The sequence below is a fragment of the Streptopelia decaocto genome (genome assembly GCF_964273445.1).
Source record: "Streptopelia decaocto genome assembly, chromosome: 30".
Lineage (NCBI taxonomy): Eukaryota > Metazoa > Chordata > Aves > Columbiformes > Columbidae > Streptopelia > Streptopelia decaocto.
In genome coordinates, this window is record NC_138685.1 from 86,548 (window position 1) to 107,531 (window position 20,984).

At 54.6% G+C, this 20,984-nt stretch overlaps 2 protein-coding genes across 5 annotated transcripts in view; one reads left to right on the forward strand and one right to left on the reverse strand.

The window, feature by feature from the left end:
- Window positions 1–9,266, forward strand: part of SAE1 (SUMO1 activating enzyme subunit 1) — a 12,809-nt gene extending 3,543 nt beyond the window's left edge. The window contains exons 1-9 of one of the 3 annotated variants that reach the window (XM_082074006.1): window positions 7–166; window positions 2,529–2,640; window positions 2,791–2,964; window positions 5,021–5,163; window positions 5,276–5,375; window positions 6,401–6,506; window positions 7,495–7,639; window positions 8,829–8,898; window positions 9,059–9,264. In XM_082074006.1, the coding sequence (XP_081930132.1) occupies window positions 66–166; window positions 2,529–2,640; window positions 2,791–2,964; window positions 5,021–5,163; window positions 5,276–5,375; window positions 6,401–6,506; window positions 7,495–7,639; window positions 8,829–8,898; window positions 9,059–9,151 (1,044 nt within the window). In that variant the 5' untranslated portion in view covers window positions 7–65 and the 3' untranslated portion in view covers window positions 9,152–9,264. Of the gene's footprint in view, window positions 1–6; window positions 167–2,528; window positions 2,641–2,790; window positions 2,965–5,020; window positions 5,164–5,275; window positions 5,376–6,400; window positions 6,507–7,494; window positions 7,640–8,828; window positions 8,899–9,058 lie in introns of those variants that run through there. The other 2 variants (XM_082074005.1, XM_082074007.1) reach the window with 2 other exon arrangements.
- Window positions 9,267–12,137: 2,871 nt separating this feature from the next.
- BBC3 (BCL2 binding component 3) lies at window positions 12,138–15,926 on the reverse strand. 2 transcript variants are annotated; one of them, XM_082074017.1, is made up of 4 exons: window positions 15,792–15,926; window positions 14,806–15,094; window positions 13,796–13,971; window positions 12,138–12,376 (listed from the first exon to the last, which is right to left on the reverse strand). In XM_082074017.1, exons 2-4 carry the CDS (start codon window positions 15,077–15,079, stop codon window positions 12,272–12,274), a joined length of 555 nt encoding a protein of 184 aa, XP_081930143.1. In that variant the 5' UTR covers window positions 15,080–15,094; window positions 15,792–15,926; the 3' UTR covers window positions 12,138–12,271. The 2 variants fall into 2 exon arrangements, with proteins under 2 accessions (XP_081930143.1, XP_081930142.1); XM_082074016.1 differs by having other exon boundaries at window positions 12,138–12,379.
- Between the last annotated feature and the right edge of the window lie 5,058 nt (window positions 15,927–20,984).

Here is a 20,984-nt window from a genome sequence, read left to right on the forward strand (position 1 = left end):
GGGGGCGCTGCCGTCATTCCCGCCCCCCCCTCGGGCCCCTGAGGCGGCTGAAACGGCGGTTCGGGATGGTGGAGAAAGACGAGGGCGGCCCCGGCGGCATCAGCGAGGAGGAGGCGGCACAATATGACCGGCAGATCCGCCTGTGGGGGCTGGAGGCCCAGAAGCGGTCAGTGAGACTTGTTGTGGCGGCGATAGAAGCCGGAGAACGGGACCCTAGAGGGGCTTGTGGGGGCCATAGAGCCTTGGAGGGGCCTCTGGGGGCCCTGTAAGGCAGAGTTGGGCCTTGGAGAAGCTTTTGGGGGACCCTAGAGGGGGTCGAGGGGTGATTCTGTGGGACCAGTGGCCTGTGGGGGCCCTATAGGGGCTTGGGGGAGCCCTATAGGGGCTTGGGGGGTCCTATAGGGGCTTGTGAGGGCCCTATAGGGGCTTGGGGGGCCCTATAGGGGCTTGGGGGGTCCTATAGGGGCTTGTGAGGGCCCTATACGGGCTTGGGGGGTCCTATAGGTGCTTGTGAGGGCCCTATAGGGTCTTGGGGGGTCCTATAGGTGCTTGTGAGGGCCCTATAGGAGTTGGGCTGGTCCTATAGGTGCTTGTGAGGGCCCTATAGGAGTTGGGGGGGGCCTATAGGTGCTTGTGAGGGCCCTATAGGGGCTTGGGGGGCCCTATAGGGGCTTGTGAGGTCCTATAGGGGCTTGTGAGGGCCCTATAGGGGCTTGGGGGGTCCTATAGGTGCTTGTGAGGGCCCTATAGGAGTTGCGGTGGTCCTATAGGTGCTTGTGAGCACCCTATAGGAGCTTGGGGGGGGGCTATAGGGGCTTGTGAGGGCCTTATAGGAGGTGGAGGGGGCTCTATAGGGGCTTGTGAGAGCCCTATAGGAGTTGGAGGGGCTCTATAGGGGCTTGTGAGAGCCCTATAGGAGCTGGAGGGGCTCTATAGGGGCTTGTGAGGGCCCTATAGGAGCTGGAGGGGGCCCTATAGGGGCTTGTGAGAGCCCTATAGGAGCTGGAGGGGGCCCTATAGGGGCTTGTGAGAGCCCTATAGGAGTTGGAGGGGCCCTATAGGGGCTTGTGAGAGCCCTATAGGAGTTGGAGGGGCTCTATAGGGGCTTGTGAGAGCCCTATAGGAGTTGCAGGGGCTCTATAGGGGCTTGTGAGAGCCCTATAGGAGTTGGAGGGGCTCTATAGGGGCTTGTGAGGGCCCTATAGGAGTTGGAGGGGCCCTATAGGGGCTTGTGAGAGCCCTATAGGAGTTGGGGTGGTCCTATAGATGCTTGTGAGGGCCCTACAGGAGCTTGGGGGGGGCCTATAGGGGCTTGTGAGAGCCCTATAGGAGTTGGAGGGGCCCTATAGGGGCTTGTGAGAGCCCTATAGGAGTTGGAGGGGCCCTATAGGGGCTTGTGAGAGCCCTATAGGAGTTGGAGGGGCCCTATAGGGGCTTGTGAGGGCCCTATGGGGGTTTGGGGGGTCCTATAGGGGCTTGTGAGAGCCCTATAGGAGTTGGGGTGGTCCTATAGATGCTTGTGAGGGCCCTATAGGGGCTTGGGGGGCCCTATAGGGGCTTGTGAGGGCCCTATGGGGGCTTGGGGGGCCCTATAGGGGCTTGTGAGAGCCCTATAGGAGTTGGGGTGGTCCTATAGGTGCTTGTGAGGGCCCTATAGGAGTTGGGGGGGACCTATAGGTGCTTGTGAGCACCCTATAGGAGCTTGGGGGGGGGCTATAGGGGCTTGTGAGGGCCCTATAGGAGGTGGAGGGGGCTCTATAGGGGCTTGTGAGAGCCCTATAGGAGTTGGAGGGGCTCTATAGGGGCTTGTGAGAGCCCTATAGGAGCTGGAGGGGCTCTATAGGGGCTTGTGAGGGCCCTATAGGAGCTGGAGGGGGCCCTATAGGGGCTTGTGAGAGCCCTATAGGAGTTGGAGGGGCTCTATAGGGGCTTGTGAGAGCCCTATAGGAGTTGGGGTGGTCCTATAGATGCTTGTGAGGGCCCTATAGGAGCTTGGGGGGGGCCTATAGGTGCTTGTGAGAGCCCTATAGGAGTTGGAGGGGCTCTATAGGGGCTTGTGAGGGCCCTATAGGAGTTGGAGGGGCTCTATAGGGGCTTGTGAGGGCCCTATGGGGGTTTGGGGGGCCCTATAGAGGCTTGGGGGAGCCTATAGGGACTCATTAGGACCTTATAGGTTTGTATAGGAGCTTGTGGCAGGTCCTATAGCGGCCTGGGGGGGGTCCCCTGCAATGTGTAGGGAGCTTTCTAATGTAAGGGAGCCCTATAGAAGCTTGGGGGGGTGGGTATAGGAGCTTATGGAGGCTCCTATAGGAGCTTATGGAGGCTCCTATAGGAACATGAAGTTTTTGTCGTCCAAGGTGAGTTTTTTAGTGTCCAAGCTGAATATTTTGGCAGCCGGCTGAGCGTTTCGAGCTCCCAGTTGTTTGTTTCATTGCCCACCCGAGCGTTTCCCTTTATTTTCCCTATAAACGTCCCACCCCTCCGTATTTTCTCATTTCCGACCATCATTAAACCCGTTTTATCCGCAGGTTACGAGCGTCCCGGGTGCTGCTGGTGGGGATGAAAGGACTCGGCGCCGAAGTGGCCAAAAACCTCATCTTAGCGGGAGTCAAAGCTTTAACCATGTTGGACCATCAACAGGTGAGAAGGTTCCAAACCTCCCAAACTCATTTTGTGGGGGGATAAATACTCTTTTGGGGTCAAATATTCCAAGTTTAACCCTCCCCGGTTGCTTTTCCCGCCCCGAAAAGCGCACAAAAAGGTGAATTTTAGTGTTTTCTCCAATTTTAGGTCTCTCCGGAGGACACGCGCGCTCAGTTTTTGGTCCCCGCCGGCTCCTTGGGCCGCAACCGCGCGGAGGCGTCGCTGGAGCGGGCCCAGAACCTCAACCCCATGGTGGACGTCAAAGCCGACCCCGAAAACCTGGAGAGCAAACCCGAGGAGTTTTTCACCCAATTCGACGCCGTACGTGTTCGTTCTCCTCATTATTGGTGGATTTTTGGGGGGGTTTTGCGCCGTAGCCGCCAAATTTTGCGCCGTTGCCGCCAAATCCCAGAGAATTTTTGAGGTAAAAATTGGGTGTTTTAACCAATCCCAGAGGATTTTTGAGGGAAAAATGACATATTTTAACAAATCCCAGCAAATTTTGAGGTGAAAATTTGTTTTTTTAACCAATTTCAGCAGCATTTTGAGGTAAAAATTTGGTGTTTTAACCAATCCCAGAGGATTTTTGAGGTAAAAATTTGATGTTTTAACAAATCTCAGCAAATTCTGAGGTGAAAATTTGGTGTTTTAACCAATCCCACCAGCATTTTGAGGTAAAAATTGGGTGTTTTAACCAATCCCAGAGGATTTTTGAGGTAAAAATTCCATATTTTAGCAAATTCTGAGGTAAAAATTCCATATTTTAACCAATCCCACCATCATTTTGAGGTAAAAATTGGGTGTTTTAACCAATCCCAGAGGATTTTTGAGGTAAAAATTCCATATTTTAGCAAATTCTGAGGTAAAAATTTGGTATTTTAACCAATCCACCAGCAGTTTGAGGTAAAAATTGGGTGTTTTAACCAATCCCAGAGGATTTTTGAGGTAAAAATTTGGTATTTTAACAAATCCCAGCAAATTTTTGAGGTAAAAATGTGGTGTTTTAACCAATTTCAGCAGCATTTTGAGGGGAAAATTTGATGTTTTAACCAATCCCAGAAGATTTTTGAGGTAAAAATTCCATATTTTAGCAAATTCTGAGGTAAAAATTCCATATTTTAACCAATCCCACCAGCATTTTGAGGTAAAAATTGGGTGTTTTAACCAATCCCAGAGGATTTTTGAGGTAAAAATTTGGTATTTTAACAAATCCCAGCAAATTTTTGAGGTAAAAATGTGGTGTTTTAACCAATTTCAGCAGCATTTTGAGGGGAAAATTTGATGTTTTAACCAATCCCAGAGGATTTTTGAGGTAAAAATTCCATATTTTAGCAAATTCTGAGGTAAAAATTCCATATTTTAACCAATCCCAGCAGCATTTTGAGGTAAAAATTGGGTGTTTTAACCAATCCCAGAGGATTTTTGAGGTAAAAATTCCATATTTTAGCAAATTCTGAGGTAAAAATTCCATATTTTAACCAATCCCACCAGCATTTTGAGGTAAAAATTGGGTGTTTTAACCAATCCCAGAGGATTTTTGAGGTAAAAATTTGATGTTTTAACAAATCTCAGCAAATTTTGAGGTGAAAATTTGGTGTTTTAACCAATCCCACCATCATTTTGAGGTAAAAATTGGGTGTTTTAACCAATCCCAGAGGATTTTTGAGGTAAAAATTCCATATTTTAGCAAATTCTGAGGTAAAAATTCCATATTTTAACCAATCCCAGCAGCATTTTGAGGTAAAAATTGGGTGTTTTAACCATTCCCACAGGATTTTTGAGGTAAAAATTCCATATTTTAGCAAATTCTGAGGTAAAAATTCCATATTTTAACCAATCCCACCAGCATTTTGAGGTAAAAATTGGGTGTTTTAACCAATCCCAGCAAATTTTTGAGGTAAAAATTTGATGTTTTAACAAATCCCAGCAAATTTTGAGGTGAAAATTTGGTGGTTTAACCAATTTCAGCAGCATTTTGAGGTAAAAATTTGGTGTTTTAACCAATCCCAGAGGATTTTTGAGGTAAAAATTTGGTATTTTAACAAATCCCAGTTGCCGCCAAATTTTGCGCCGTTGCCGCCGCCAAATTTTGCGGCAGCGCCGCCAATTTTCGCGCTGCGCTCGCGGATCTTGCGATAGACAGCCCCCAGGTTTTAAAAATGTGCATTTTAACTTAATTCCCTCGTCATTTCCACCCAAATTATCCCCAAACGGGACGTGGCGCTTCCGTTAATTATCCCCAGAATGAAGGCAGGTGAGGGAATTAATTGATAATCATCCCCAGCGTCGCACCCCGATGTGAATAAACCAACAAATCGACCTGGAACTAAGAAAAAGGGGTAAAAAAGGGGCTAAAAATCCCAATTTCCCCCCTCAGGTGTGTTTAACTTGTTGCTCCCGCGACGTGATGGTGAAAATCAACCAGATTTGCCACAAAAACAGCGTCAAATTCTTCACCGGCGACGTTTTCGGCTACCACGGTTACATGTTCGCCGACCTGGGGGAGCACGAGTTTGTGGAGTGAGTCGGGAAATCTGTTCGTTTGGGTTTTAAATCACGATTGTTTTGATTTAAATTTGCGTTTTGAGATCTTAAATCTTTCAAATTTGGAAGGTTTTTAATCGTTCTGTAGGGAAAAAACCAAAATCACCAAAGTCAACCCGGGCGTGGAAGACGGACCAGACACCAAAAAAGCCAAATTGGACTCATCCGAGACCACGATGGTGAAAAAAGTGAGTGAAAAAGCCCCCAAAACCCCAGCCTAAGTTTAGGTTTAAGCGCCCTTGTCCTATTGCATTGCCTGGGAGAAGAGCCCAACCCTCACCTGGCTCTAACGTCCCTTCAGGTGGCTCTAGAGAGGGATAAGCTCACCTCTAAGCCTCTTGTCCAGACTAAACAAGCCCAGCTCCCTCAGCCTCTCCCCATGGCACTAAGCGCCGCGTCTAGTCTCAGTTTAACAACCTCCAGGGCCGGTGAGTCCAGCACGTCCCTGGGCAGGGCCTAAGTTCCTAATCTCCAGCCTAAACTTAAGCACCCTTGTCCTATTGTATTGCCTGGGAGAAGAGCCCAATCCCCACCTGGCTCTAACGTCCCTTCAGGTAGTTCTAGAGAGGGATAAGCTCACCTCTAAGCCTCTTGTCCAGACTAAACAAGCCCAGCTCCCTCAGCCTCTCCCCATGGCACTAAGCGCCATGTCTAGTCTCAGTTTAACAACCTCCAGGGCCGGTGAGTCCAGCACCTCCCTGGGCAGGGCCTAAGTTCCTAATACTTAGGCTGAAGGAGCTCGGCTTGTTTAGTCTGGACAAGAGGCTTAGAGGTGAGCTCATCCCTCTCTAGAACCACCTGAAGGGAAGTCAGAGCCAGGTGGGGATTGGGCTCTTCTCCCAGGCAATACAATAGGACAAGGGCGCTTAAACTTAAGTTTAGGCTGGAGATTAGGAACTTAGGCCCTGCCCAGGGAGGTGCTGGACTCACCGGCCCTGGAGGTTGTTAAACTGAGACTAGACGTGGCGCTTAGTGCCATGATCTAGTCAACGGACTGGACTTGGACCAAAGCTTGGCCTTGATGATCTCTGAGGGCTTTTAAACCCAGCCTATCCAGATCCCTCATCTAAATCATTAATAAAGACCCAACAGCGCCCCCTGGGGGACCCCACGAGTGACCGTTCCACCCCGGCGCATTTTCCAGACTCCGTTAAACCCAAATTAACGCCGCCGAGGTTAATTAGCGCCGATTAATTGCTTAATTCCCCCGCAGCGCGTGGTTTTTTGCCCGCTGAAGGACGCTCTGGCCGTGGATTGGAGCGGCGAGAAGGCCAAGGCGGCTCTGAAACGCACCACCCCCGATTATTTCCTCCTCCAAGGTAAATTTTACCAGAATTCTCGCTTTTTTCACCCAAAATTTTGCTCCGGTTGCGCCCGCACCCAAAATACTGAATTAAACCAAAATTTTCCCCATTTTTTTAATCATTTTGCTTTTAATTTGGTGCGTTTTACGATAAATATGGTAGGTAAAATCCCGCCATTTTGGTGGCTTGGAGGCGTTTTCCGCCCCGTTTTTGCCTATTTTTTCCCCGTTTTCTATGGATTTTCACCCAAATATTCGATATTTTAACCAATCCCACCAGCATTTTGAGGTAAAAATTGGGTGTTTTAACCAATCCCAGAGGATTTTTGAGGTAAAAATTACATATTTTCGCAAATTCTGAGGTAAAAATTCGATATTTTAACCAATCCGACCAGCATTTTGAGGTAAAAATTGGGTGTTTTAACCAATCCCAGAGGATTTTTGAGGTAAAAATGACATATTTTAACAAATCCCAGCAAATTTTGAGGTAAAAATGTGGTGTTTTAACCAATTTCAGCAGCATTTTGAGGGGAAAATTTGATGTTTTAACAAATCCCAGAGGATTTTTGAGGTAAAAATTCCACATTTTAGCAAATTCTGAGGTAAAAATTTGGTATTTTAACCAATCCACCAGCAGTTTGAGGTAAAAATTGGGTGTTTTAACCAATCCCAGAGGATTTTTGAGGTAAAAATTCCATATTTTAGCAAATTCTGAGGTAAAAATTACATATTTTATCAAATCCCAGCAAATTTTTGAGGTATAAATGTGGTGTTTTAACCAATTTCAGCAGCATTTTGAGGGGAAAATTTGATGTTTTAACAAATCCCAGAGGATTTTTGAGGATTTACTATAAATAACGGTAGGTAAAATCCCGCCATTTTGGTGGCTTGGAGGTGTTCGTTTTCTGCCCCGTTTTTGCCTATTTTTTCCCATTTTCTATGGATTTTCACCCAAATTTCGACCATTTGGAGGTTGACACCTTTATTTTCTCATTTTTTCCCAGTTCTTTTGAAATTTCGGGCGGAAAACGGGCGGGATCCTTCGCCCCAAAGTTACGCCCGAGACGCCGAATTGTTGCTCCGGATGCGCCGCGACGTGTTGGACGCGCTGGGGGTCGGCGCCGATGTGTTGCCGGATGAATTTGTCGGGTGAGAAACCCAAATTTGGGGGAAATAATTCCAAATTTCGCAAATTTTAACAAATGGCAGCAAATTTTGAGGGGAAAATTTGATATTTTAACCAATCCCAACAGTTTTTTGAGGTAAAAATTCAATATTTTAGCAAATCCCAGCAAATTTGGAGGTAAAGATTTGGTGTTTTAACCAATTCCAGCAGCATTTTGAGGTAAAAATTGGGTGTGTTAACCAATCCCAGAGGATTTTTGAGGTAAAAAATCCATATTTTAGTAAATTCTGAGGTAAAAATTCGATATTTTAACCAATCCCACCAGCATTTTAAGGTAAAAATTGGGTGTTTTAACCAATCCCAGAGGATTTTTGAGGTAAAAATTTGGTGTTTTAACCAATCCCAGAGGAAATTTTTGAGGTAAAAATTACATATTTCAACAAATCCCAGCAAATTTTGAGGTAAAAATCTGGTGTTTTAACCAATTTCAGCAGCATTTTGAGGGGAAAATTTGATGTTTTAACAAATCCCAGAGTATTTTTGAGGTAAAAATTTGGCATTTTAACAAATCTCAACAGTTTTTTGAGGGGGAAATTCCATATTTTAGCAAATTTTGAGGTGAAAATTTGGTATTTTAACCAATCCCAGCAAATTTTTGAGGGGGAAATTCCACATTTTAGCAAATTTTGAGGGGAAAATTTGGTATTTTAACCAATCCCAGAGGATTTTTGGGGTAAAAAATCCATATTTTAGCAAATTCTGAGGTAAAAATTCCATATTTTAACCAATCCCACCAGCATTTTGAGGTAAAAATTTGGTGTTTTAACAAATTCCAGAGGATTTTTGAGGTAAAAATTACATATTTTAACAAATCCCAGCAAATTTTGAGGTAAAAATTTGGTGTTTTAACCAATCCCAGAGGATTTTTGAGGTAAAAATTGGGTATTTTAACAAATCCCAGAGATTTTTTGAGTGGAAAATTCCATATTTGAGCAAATTCTGAGGTAAAAATTTGATATTTTAACCAATCCCAGAGGATTTTTGAGGTAAAAATTTGGTGTTTTAACCAATCCCAGCAACATTTTGAGGTAAAAATTCAACATTTTAACCAAACAACCAATTGGGAGGGGTGGCCAGATTTCCTCTTTTAACCAACCCAACCTATTTTTGGGTTGAAACGTTGATTTTTACAATAAATTCCATATTTTGCAGCTATTGCTTCTCCGAAATGGCTCCAGTGTGCGCCGTGCTTGGGGGCGTCTTAGGCCAGGAGGTCGTTAAGGTAATTAAAGGGGTGGTTAATTTTGGGGGGGGGTGACTTTAAAACCCACAATTTGGGGCATTTTGGGCTCTTTCCAACCGATTTTAAGGGTTAATTTTTTGGGGTGACCCCCAGATTGGGTGATATTGAGTTGTTTGTGGTGTCCCCCCCCCCCTCCCAGGCCCTGTCCCAGCGTGACCCCCCCCACAACAATTTCTTCTTCTTCGACGGTATCAAAGGCAACGGGATCGTGGAACGTTTGGGCCCCGGTTGAACCGGGGGGGGGAGTTTTGGGGACCCCCCCCCCCACAAAGGGAATGGGTGAAATTTGGGGTGCAGGCGGCACCCCCGGGTTTGTCTTGGGGGGGGAAATGGGGGGGTTTTGGGTTAATAAAGTGTTGTTTGTATAAAGTGGTTTGGTTTGGGGGTGGGGGGGGAGGTTGAGTGAACCCCCAAAGCCCATGGACCCCAAACCCCATGGATCCCAAACCACAGGGACCCCCAAACTCTGCACCCCCAAAACAGGGACCCCCAAACTCTGCACCCCCAAACCCCATGGACCCCAAACCACAGGGACCCCAACCTCTGCACCCCCAAATCCCACAGACCCCAAACCCCATGGACCCCAAACCATAGAGACCCCAAACTCTGCACCCCCAAACCACAGGGACCCCAAACCAGGGACCCCCAAACCCCATGGATTCCAAACCATGGGGACCCCAAAGCCTCTGAACCCCAAACTCTGTACCCCCCTATCCCACAGACCCCAAATTAGGGACCCCCAAACCCCATGGACCCCAAACCCCATGGACCCCAAACCATAGAGATTCCAAACCAGGGACCCCCAAACTCTGCACCCCCAAATCCCACAGACCCCAACCCAGGGACCCCAAAACAGGGACCCCCAAACCCCATGGATTCCAAACCATGGGGACCCCAAAGCCTCTGAACCCCAAACTCTGTACCCCCCTATCCCACAGACCCCAAATTAGGGACCCCCAAACCCCATGGACCCCAAACCATAGAGATTCCAAACCAGGGACCCCCAAACTCTGCACCCCCAAATCCCACAGACCCCAACCCAGGGACCCCAAAACAGGGACCCCCAAACCCCATGGACCCCAAACCACAGGGACCCCAAACTCTGCACCCCCAAACCACAGGGACCCCAAACCACAGGGACCCCAAACTCTGCACCCCCAAACCCCATGGACCCCAAGCCACAGGGACCCCAAACTCTGCACCCCCAAACCACAGGGACCCCAAACCACAGGGACCCCAAACTCTGTACCCCCCTATCCCACAGACCCCAAATTAGGGACCCCCAAACCCTATGGACCCCAAACCATAGAGATTCCAAACCAGGGACCCCCAAACTCTGCACCCCCAAATCCCACAGACCCCAAACCACGGGGACCCCAAACCACGGGGACCCCAAACTCTGCACCCCCAAACCACAGGGACCCCAAACCACAGGGACCCCAAACTCTGTACCCCCCTATCCCACAGACCCCAAAACAGGGACCCCCAAACCCCATGGATTCCAAACCATGGGGACCCCAAAGCCTCTGAACCCCAAACTCTGTACCCCCCTATCCCACAGACCCCAAATTAGGGACCCCCAAACCCCATGGACCCCAAACCCCATGGACCCCAAACCCCATGGACCCCAAACCACAGGGACCCCCAAACCCTGTGGACCCCAAACCATAGAGATTCCAAACCAGGGACCCCCAAACTCTGCACCCCCAAATCCCACAGACCCCAACCCAGGGACCCCCAAACCATGGGGACCCCAAAACAGGGACCCCGAAACCACAGGGACCCCAAACTCTGCACCCCCAAACCCCATGGATCCCAAACCGCAGGGACCCCAAACTCTGCACCCCCAAACCCCATGGACCCCAAACCACAGGGACCCCAAACTCTGCACCCCCAAACTCTTCACCCCCAAACCCCATGAACCCCCAAACTCTGCACCCCCAAACCACAGGACCCCAAACCATAGAGATTCCAAACCAGGGACCCCCAAACTCTGCACCCCCAAACCCCATGGACCCCAAACCATGGGGACCCCAAACCAGGGACCCCCAAACCCCATGGACCCCAAACCACAGGGACCCCCAAACCCCATGGACCCCAGAACACTGAGACCCCAAACCAGGGACCCCCAAACTCTGCACCCCCAAATCCCACAGACCCCAAACTAGGGACCCCCAAACCGCATGGATTCCCAAACCACAGGGACCCCAAACTCTGCACCCCCAAACCAGGGACACCTGAACTCTGCACCCCCAAACCCCATGGACCCCCAAACTCTGCACCCCCAAACCAGGGACCCCTGAACTCTGCACCCCCAAACTCCATGGATCCCCAAACTCTGCACCCCCAAACCCCATGGACCCCAAACCACAGAGACCCCAAACCGGGGACCCCCAAATTCCACAGACCCCAAACCTTATGGACCCCAAACCCTATAGATCTCCCCCTGCACCCCCAAACCTTATGGATCCCCAGATCCTATAGAGCTCCTCACACCCTATAGAGACCCCCCTGCACCTCCAAACCCTATAGACCCTGTAGAGCCCCCCGTACCCCAAATTTTATGGACCACCCAAACTTTATATACCCCAAACCGTATAGACCCCCCCCACACCCCCAAACCCTATGGACCCCAAACCCTATAGATCCCCCCCTGCACCCCCAAAACCCTATAGACCTCCCCCTGCAACCCCCAAACCTTATGGACCCCAAACCCTATAGACCCCCCCTGCACCCCTAAACCTTATGGACCTCAACCCTATAGACCCCAGACCCTATAGACCCTCCCTGCACCCCCAAACCTTATGGACCCCAAACCCTATAGACCTCCCCATGCAACCCCAAACCTTATGGACCCCCAGATCCTATAGATCCCAAACCTTATAGACCCCCCCAACCCAAATCTTATGGACCTACAGACCGCCCCCCCAAGCCCTACAAACCCCCCAAAACCCTATAGATCCCCCAACCCCTATAGATCCCCCCCAGCGCCACTTTCCGCCTTCTCCTTAAATTCATTTTATTGAAAAGAAACGTACAAAAAAACTCACTGATCACATATATACATCTCCCATCTCCCCCTATATACACCCCCCTGGCCCTATATACACCCCCCCCTTATATACATCCCCCCCAACCCCTATATACACCCCCCAGCCCCCTATATACACCCCCTCCCCTATATATAATGTACACCCCTCCCCATCTATATACACCTCCAACATATACAATATATACAATGCTTCCCCAGCAGGGGCTGCAATCACAGCAGGATCATATAGGGGGGAAGTCAGGGGGGTGTTCCCCCCCCTCCCCCCCGCCCCGTATGCTAATTAATAAATTAAATAAATAGCTAATTAATTAATTCCCGCGCTGCCTGCAGGTTGTAGACGGCTCCCAGCAACTGCGAGACCAGGCGGTACAGGTGACCCCAAAATACGCCGCCGCGCCGCTCCCGCTGCTGGAAAAAGGCCTTCGTTAGCGTTAATTAACGAGGGGGGGTCTTAATTAGTCGGGGGGTTCATTAACAGGGGGGGTTTTAACATCCCCCCCCTTCTCCATTGGCTCCCAGCTGCTATTTATAGGGGGTGAGGTAGAGGCTGGTGTGATGCAAACGAGCCGGCGGCAGCTTTTTGTTAATGAGGAGGGGTTAATTAATTAGGGGACACCCCCCTTAAGTTGTGGGGTGACCCCCCTTGAAATTTTGGGGTCCCCCCCCTTTAATTTCAGGCTTAAACTCTTCAATTTGGGGGGAAACCCCTTAAATTTGGTGGTAACACCCCCTTCCGTAACATGAAGAGTAATGTGAATAAGGGGGGGGAGCTTGGAGATTTTGGGGTGCCCCCCCAATTTGGGGGTTTCCCCCGCAATTTAGGGGTTCCCCCCAATTTAGGAGTTTCCCCCCCCTATTTGGGGGCACCCCACTTTACATTTTGGGGTTCCCCCCTTAAATTGGGGGGTAAACCTCGTCCATCTTGGGGTAACGGTCCCTTCAGTGACACATGTGAATGGGGGGGAGATGGGGGATTTTGGGGTGCCCCCCCAAAATATGTCCCCCCCAATTTAGGGCTGTCCCCCCTTCAATTTTGGGGTGTCCCCCCTTAAATTTGGGGGTGAACCCCTTAAATGTTGGGGTGCCCCCCCCCAAAACAAGAGGGAATAACAATGAGGATGGAGCGAGGGGGTGTGCAAGATTTTGGGGGTCTCCCCCCACTTTAAAGCATCCCCCCCAATTTTAGGGTGTACCCCCTTAAATTTTGGGGTGTCCCCCTTAAATTTGGGGGTGAACCCCTTAAATTTTGGGGTGCCCCCCCCAAATAACCGACAACAAGAGGGAATAACGACGAGGATGGAGCGAGGGGGTGTGCAAGATTTTGGGGGTTTCCCCCCACTTTAAAGCGTCCCCCCCAATTTTAGGGTGTCCCCCCTTAAATTTTGGGGTGTCCCCCCTTAAATTTGGGGGTGAACCCCTTAAATTTTGGGGTGCCCCCCCCAAATAACCCCCAACAAGAGGGAATAACAATGAGGATGGAGCGAGGGGGTGCGCAAGATTTTGGGGGTTTCCCCCCACTTTAAAGCATCCCCCCCAATTTTAGGGTGTCCCCCCTTAAATTTTGGGTTGTCCCCCCTTAAATTTTGGGGTGTCCCCCCTTAAATTTGGGGGTAAACCCCTTAAATTTTGGGGTGCCCCCCCCCAAATAACCCCCAACAAGAGGGAATAACAATGAGGATGGAGCGAGGGGGTGTGCAAGATTTTGGGGTTTCCCCCCCACTTTAAAGCGTCCCCCCCAATTTTAGGGTGTCCCCCCTTCAATTTTGGGGTGTCCCCCCCTTTTTGGGGTGTCCCCCCCAGTTTTGGGGTGGCCCCCCCCCTCACCTGCTGTTCGTAGGAGCTCTGGAACGCGTCACCCAAGCGGCGCAGCCGGGCACCCAATTCCTGTTCGGGGCCGGGGGGGGCCGGGGGGAGGTGACCATTGGGGACAATGACCCCGCCCCCCACCTCGTGGGTGTCCCCCCCCTCGTGGGGCTCGTCCTGCGTGGGGTGGAAGTCACCTGTGGGGGGGACACAACAAAAAAAGGGCGGGGGGGGGTGTTTAGTTCAGTGTCTACTGCCCACTCAGGTCAAACCAAGTGGGGTTGGGGGGGGTCACAGGGAGGTTCCACCACTCAAAAAACACGGGGGGGGCCAGGGAGGGAAGTGGGGGTATTGACCCCCTCATACCAGGGGTATAGGGACCCCCCCATGTGTGCGTGGACCCCCCCCACGAGTGGGAGAGCCCTCCCCGTGGGTATAGGGAGCCCCCCATGAGTGCAATGACCCCCCATGAGTGGACCCCCTGCCCCCCCCCCCCGTGGATATAGGGACCCCCCCACGAGTGGGAGAGCCCTCCCCATGGGTATAGGGACCCCCCCATGAGTGCAATGACCCCCCCACGAGTGAGTGGACCCCCTGCCCCTCCCCGTGGATATAGGGACCCCCCCCACGAGTGGGAGGACCCCCCCCCCCCGTGGGTGCCTGGAACCCCCACGAGTGGGACACCACCCCACCCCCCCCCCCTTGGATATAGGGAACCCCCATGTATAAAGATTCCCCCCCCATTTATAGGGACACACAGTTATGGGGACCCCCCCCGTGGGTTGGACACCCCCCCCACGGGTGCGTGGACCCCCCACGAGTGGGAAACCACCCCCCCTGGGTATAAAGACACCCCCCCACACACAGTTATAGGGACCCCCCCCACGAGTGGGAACCCCCCCCATGGATATAGGGACCCCTCTGGGTATAAAGATCCCTTGCCGTTTATAGGGACCCCCCCCACGAGTGGGAAACTGACGCCCCGGCTATAAAGACCCCCCCCACGAGTGGGTGCCCCCCCCACGACTCACCATGGGCAGCAGCGGGGGGGGGTCCACCCGTCCCGCAGCCGTAAAAGCCGCAAGGGGCCGGGATGGGGGGGGCCGGGGGGTCCCCGGGACACGCGCAGCTCAGGCGGGGGTGACGCCGGCGTGGGAGGGGCGGGACACGCGTGGGGGCGGCGGGGGGCGGCCCCCCCCGGCAGGCGGGATGCGGCGCCCCCCCCGCGCCCCCCCCGCAGGCAGGAGGCGCAGGCAGGGGGGCTGGGGGCTCCCCGACGGTCCCTTCCCGTAGCGGTCTGGCCATCGCACCCGGGGGGCTCTGCGTGGGGTTGGGGGGGGACACGAGTGGGTTAGCGATGGGGGGGGGGGTGATGTCCCCCCCCCCACCATAGGGCGCTGTGTTTTCCCGCGCCCGCCAGGGGGAGTCGTGGGGAGCGGGCGGTGTTTGTAAACAAACCGGGCAGCGACCCGAGACGGCGCCGACCCCCCCCCACGGACACGCGTGACACCCCCCCCCCTTATACCCCCCTATATACCCCTCCCACATTACATCCCTACAACCCACGCACGGGGGGCAACCCACGGGGGGGGGGGGGGGTGTCTCCGCGGACCCCCACACTAAACCCCCCACCCTCATGTGTTCCCCACGGATCCCACGCGCCACGGGGACCCCACGAAGACCCCCCCCCCCCGCCCGGCCCCACTAAACACCCCACGGGTCTCTCTTCCATCCCCCCCCCCTCCGTGGACAACCCACGGCTTCCTCACCCCACCTCCCCACTCTGCCCCCCCCCCCCGCGTGATTCCCCGTCCCCACCCACGCGTGATTCCCCCTTCTCACCCCCCAAATCCACCCCACGGGCGGGAACGGGGGGGGTGTCCACGACCCCCACGCGTGTCCCCCGCGGGGGCGCGTGTCCCCCACGCGTCCCCCCCTTTCCCCCCAACAATGTCACGCGTGGGGGTGCGTGTATATGTTTGTGTGTGTGTGTGTGTGTCCCCCCCAAAACACTCACAGCAGCTGCATGAACCGGGCGGGGGAACCGGGAACGTCGCGATCGGGCACCGGCTCGCGGGCTCTGGCAGGCGGGGCCACGCCCCTCCCGTGACGTCACCCCGCAGGCCACGCCCCCCCGCTCCCCCCCACCCCTACAGGACAAGTTCGGGCTTGTGCGGCGGGAAACTCCCAATTCCCCCCCGCGATGGGGGGGGCCGGGGGATTTGGGGGGGGGGCGATGGGTGCGCCCCATATATTCACCCCCCCACACACTTGGGCCCCCAAATATTCCACCCCCACTCCCCCCCGCGTGGGGTCCTGGGGGTTCGGGGAGTTTTGGGGTGGGGGGGGTGCGCCATTGGGTCCCCAAATGATTCCCCCCCCCGCCTCATGGGGAGTCCCGGGGCGGGGGGGGGGGAAGCTTTTTGGGGGGGATTTCGGGGTGTCCAGCGGGGGAGTTTGGCCCCCCCCCCCCAACTCTTTCCCGCCTCCCCTTGGTCCCACTCGGGACGGTGGGTGCTGAGTGGGGGGTGTCACAGTCCGTGGGGTTCCCCCCATTCCGCAGGGGGTCCCACCCCCCTCTCCATGTGCTGCCCGACCCCCCCCCCCCGAGCCTCCCCGCGTGGTTCATTCCCCCCCATCACGCGCAGGGTGGGGGGGGGGGGGGGCGGGTCCCGGGGCGGCCGCAGCCAATCAGGAGGCGCCGCCGCCGCCGTTTCCAGGGGAAAAGTTTGGGCGCCGCCGCCGCCGCCTCCTCCCCGGTAACAGCGGGAAGGGGCCAACCAGGCGCCGCCGAACCGGCGAGTCCCCGCCCGGTGCCCCGGGAGCCCCCGAAACACCCCCCCCCCCCCGTTCCCCCGCAGCCTCAGGCACTGACATTTGACCTTTGACCTCTGGTCACCCCGCCCCTCCCTCCGGCCGCTCCCCCCCCCCCCCCCCCCGCCCCGTGTATAGACACACACAGAGCGCGCCACCGCAGGGCCGCGCTCCTATTGGCTGGAGCGGGTGGCGCCGCAGCCAATCAGAGCGCGCGGCGGCCGCTGTATCCAGCGGAGCGGGAACCGGCGGGAGCGAGGGCGCGGCCGTGGGGACGGACGGACACGGGACAGACGGACCGACAGACAGACAGACAGACATGGGGACAGAGCGGGACGGACGGACACGGGACAGACAGACAGACAGACAGACATGGGGACAGAGCGGGACGGACGGACACGGGACAGACAGACAGACATGGCATGGGGACAGAGCGGGACAGGCAGACACACATGGGACAGACAGACATGGGACAGACAGACACACATGGGACAGAATGGGACAGACAGATACGGGACAGAGCGGAACAGACATACATGGGACAGACATGGGGACAGGATGGGACAGACAGACACGGGACAGACAGACATGGGACAGACATGGGGACAGGATGGGACAGACAGACATGGGGACAAGATGGGACAGACATGGGGACAGACAGACAGACACAGGACAGACAGACATGGGGACAGGATGGGACAGACAGACACGGGACAGACAGACATGGGACAGACAGACATGGGGACAGAGCGGGATGGACGGACATGGGACGGATAGACATGGGGACAGACATGGGGACAGGGCAGGACAGACAGACATGGGACAGACAGACACGGGACAGACATGGGACAGACATGGGGACAGGATGGGACAGACAGACACGGGACAGACATGGGACAGACAGACATGGGACAGACAGACATGGGACAGACATGGGGACAGGATGGGACAGACAGACATGGGACAGACAGACACGGGACAGACAGACATGGGGACAGACAGACATGGGGACAGACAGACACGGGACAGACATGGGGACAGGATGGGACAGACAGACATGGGACAGACAGACACGGGACAGACAGACATGGGGACAGACAGACATGGGGACAGACAGACATGGGGACAGACAGACACGGGACAGACATGGGGACAGGATGGGACAGACAGACATGGGACAGACAGACATGGGACAGACAGACACGGGGACAAGATGGGACAGACATGGGGACAGACAGACAGACACAGGACAGACAGACATGAGGACAGGGATGGGGACAGGATGGGACAGACAGACATGGGACAGAATGAGACACACAGACATGGGACAGACAGACACGGGACAGACAGACATGGGACAGACAGACATGGGGACAGAGCGGGATGGACGGACACAGGACAGACAGACACACATGGGACAGACATGGGGACAGAGCAGGACAGACAGACACAGGACAGACAGACACACATGGGACAGACAGACACGGGACAGACAGACATGGGACAGACAGACACGGGACAGACAGACACGGGGACAGGATGGGACAGACAGACACGGGACAGACAGACATGGGGACAGAGCGGGATGGACGGACACGGGACGGACAGACAGACATGGGACAGACATGGGGACAGAGCGGGACAGACAGACACAGGACAGACAGACATGGGGACAGAATGGGACACACAGACATGGGACAGACAGACATGGGGACATCAGCTATAGGGACAGATGCACAGAGATGCATCATCCATAGGTCCCGCTATAGGGTCTGCCTGCAGATACCAGCTCTGGGTCCATCATCTATAGGTGCAGCTACGGGTACATCTATACGTACAGCTATAGGTGTGGCCGTATGTACTGGCTATACAGCTATATGTACCAGCTACATCTATAAGTACCACCTATAGGTGATGAGTACCAGCTATGGCGGCATCTAGATGTAAAGGCTACAAGTACCAGCTCTGGGTGCATCTATAGGTGCTGCCTATAGCTACCAGCTGTAGGTCCTGTTATATTATAAGTAGCACTATACATACAGAAACAGGTACCACCTATAGGTAGCACTTGCTGCCTATAGGTGCCATAGGCATCACTATGGGCGCTTCCATGAGTACAGCTATAGCTACCGCTATAGGTATAGCCATAGAAATGCCTACAGGTGTTTCTAGGGCTCTCTCCATAGGTCCCGCTATAGCTTTGGCTATAGATACTGCTATAAGTGAGTCTATAGGTCCAGCTATAGGTCCTGCTATAGGTCCAGCTATCGGCGCGGCTGTAGCTCCATCCCGAGGTGCAGCAGCCGCTATAGGTCCCGCTATAGTTCCCGCTATAGGTCCCGCTATAGTTCCCGCTATAGGACACCACCCAGGGCCGAGCCCCCCCCCATGGCCCCGCCCCCCGGCCCGGCGCAGCCAATCAACGCGCGGCGCCGCGGCCAGAGCCGCAGCTGCCATGGAGACAGCTGAGGGGCGGGGCCCAGGGGAGGCCACGCCCACTCCCGCCTCCGGCACAGCCTACTAAGGGCGGGGGAAGGGGCGGGGCGTGATGTAGACACGCCCACCGAGGGGAGGGGGGAGCGCGGGCGACGGGGAGACACAGACACGGGGGGATCCAGACACGGGGACATGGGGACAGGGGGACAGGGGGACACAGACACGGGGGACAGGGGGACAGGGGGACACGGGGGGATCCAGACACGGGGACATGGGGACAGGGGGACACAGACACGGGGGACAGGGGGACACGGGGGACAGGGGGACACGGGGGACAGGGGGACACGGGGGGATCCAGACACAGGGACATGGGGACAGAGGGACACAGACACGGGGGACAGGGGGACACGGGGGACAGGGGGACACGGGGGGATCCAGACACGGGGACATGGGGACAGGGGGACAGGGGGACACAGACACGGGGGACAGGGGGACACGGGGGACAGGGGGACACGGGGGGATCCAGACGCGGGGACACGGGGGGATTCAGACACGGAGGACACGGGGACAGGGGGACACAGACACGGGGGACAGGGGGGACACAGATATGGGGGACACGGGGGGATCCAGACACGGGGACAGGGGGACACAGACACGGGGGACAGGGGGACATGGGGGACACAGTCACGGGGGACACGGGGATATGGGGTGACACAAACTCGGGGGACATGGGGGATGCAGGAACAGGGGGACACGGACACGGGGGACACAGGGACATGGAGGATGGGGGGACATGGGGACAATGGGAAAAGGGGACACGGGGACACTGGGGAATGGGGCCATTGGGGACAATGAAATGGGGCCAGGGGGATTTGGGGCCAGGGGGATTTGGGGCCAGGGGAATGGGGGGACACAGGGACAGGAGGTCACAGGAATGTGGGGACACATGGGGGGACAACCATGGGGACAACCATGGGGCCACACATCAGGGAGGGGACAGAGGGACAACCACACGCGTGGCGACAAACAGCCCCAGGTGGGCCCCACCCAGTGCTGCCATCGCCCTTTTAAGAGCCCCCCCCACCCCATCCCTTAATATCCCGCTGCCATCGCCCTTTTAAGAGCCCCCCCCACCCCCTCATCCCTTAATATCCCGCTGCATCGCCCTTTTAAGAGCCCCCCCCATCCCTTAATATCCCGCTGCCATCGCCCTTTTAAGAGCCCCCCCACCCCATCCCTTAATATCCCGCTGCATCGCCCTTTTAAGAGCCCCCCCACACCCCCATCCCTTAAAATCCCGCTGCATCGCCCTTTTAAGAGCCCCCCCGCCCCCATCCCTTAATATCCCGCTTCATCGCCCTTTTAAGAGCCCCCCCACCCCCATCTCTTTATATCCCGCTGCCATCGCCCTTTTAAGAGCCCCCTCCATCCCTTAATATCCCTCTGCCATCGCCCTTTTAAGAGCCCCCCCACCCCCATCTCTTTATATCCCGCTGCCATCGCCCTTTTAAGAGCCCCCCCATCCCTTAATATCCCTCTGCATCGCCCTTTTAAGAGCCCCCCCACCCCATCCCTTAATATCCCGCTGCATCGCCCTTTTAAGAGCCCCCCCACCCCCTCATCCCTTAATATCCCGCTGCCATCGCCCTTTTAAGAGCCCCCCCACCCCCATCCCTTAATATCCCGCTGCATCGCCCTTTTAAGAGCCCCCCATCCCTTAATATCCCGCTGCATCGCCCTTTTAAGAGCCCCCCCCATATCCCTTAATATCCCTCTGCCATCGCCCTTTTAAGAGCCCCCTCCATCCCTTAATATCCCGCTGCATCGCCCTTTTAAGAGCTCCCCATCCCTTAATATCCCTCTGCCATCGCCCTTTTAAGAGCCCCCTCCATCCCTTAATATCCCTCTGCATCGCCCTTTTAAGAGCCCCCCCACCCCTTAATACCCCGCAGCGGAAGCG

What these genes read in the sequence shown, in the direction of transcription:
- BBC3 (XM_082074016.1), bottom strand. Translation starts at nt 15,079, where the DNA reads ATGGCCAGACCGCTACGGGAAGGGACCGTCGGGGAGCCCCCAGCCCCC. An exon ending in CCCCCCCGCTGCTGCCCATG is followed by an intron (nt 13,972 to 14,805) that starts GTGAGTCGTGGG and finishes TCCCCCCCACAG; the next exon opens with GTGACTTCCACCCCACGCAG. An exon ending in AGAGCTCCTACGAACAGCAG is followed by an intron (nt 12,380 to 13,795) that starts GTGAGGGGGGGG and finishes GCCTTTTTCCAG; the next exon opens with CAGCGGGAGCGGCGCGGCGG.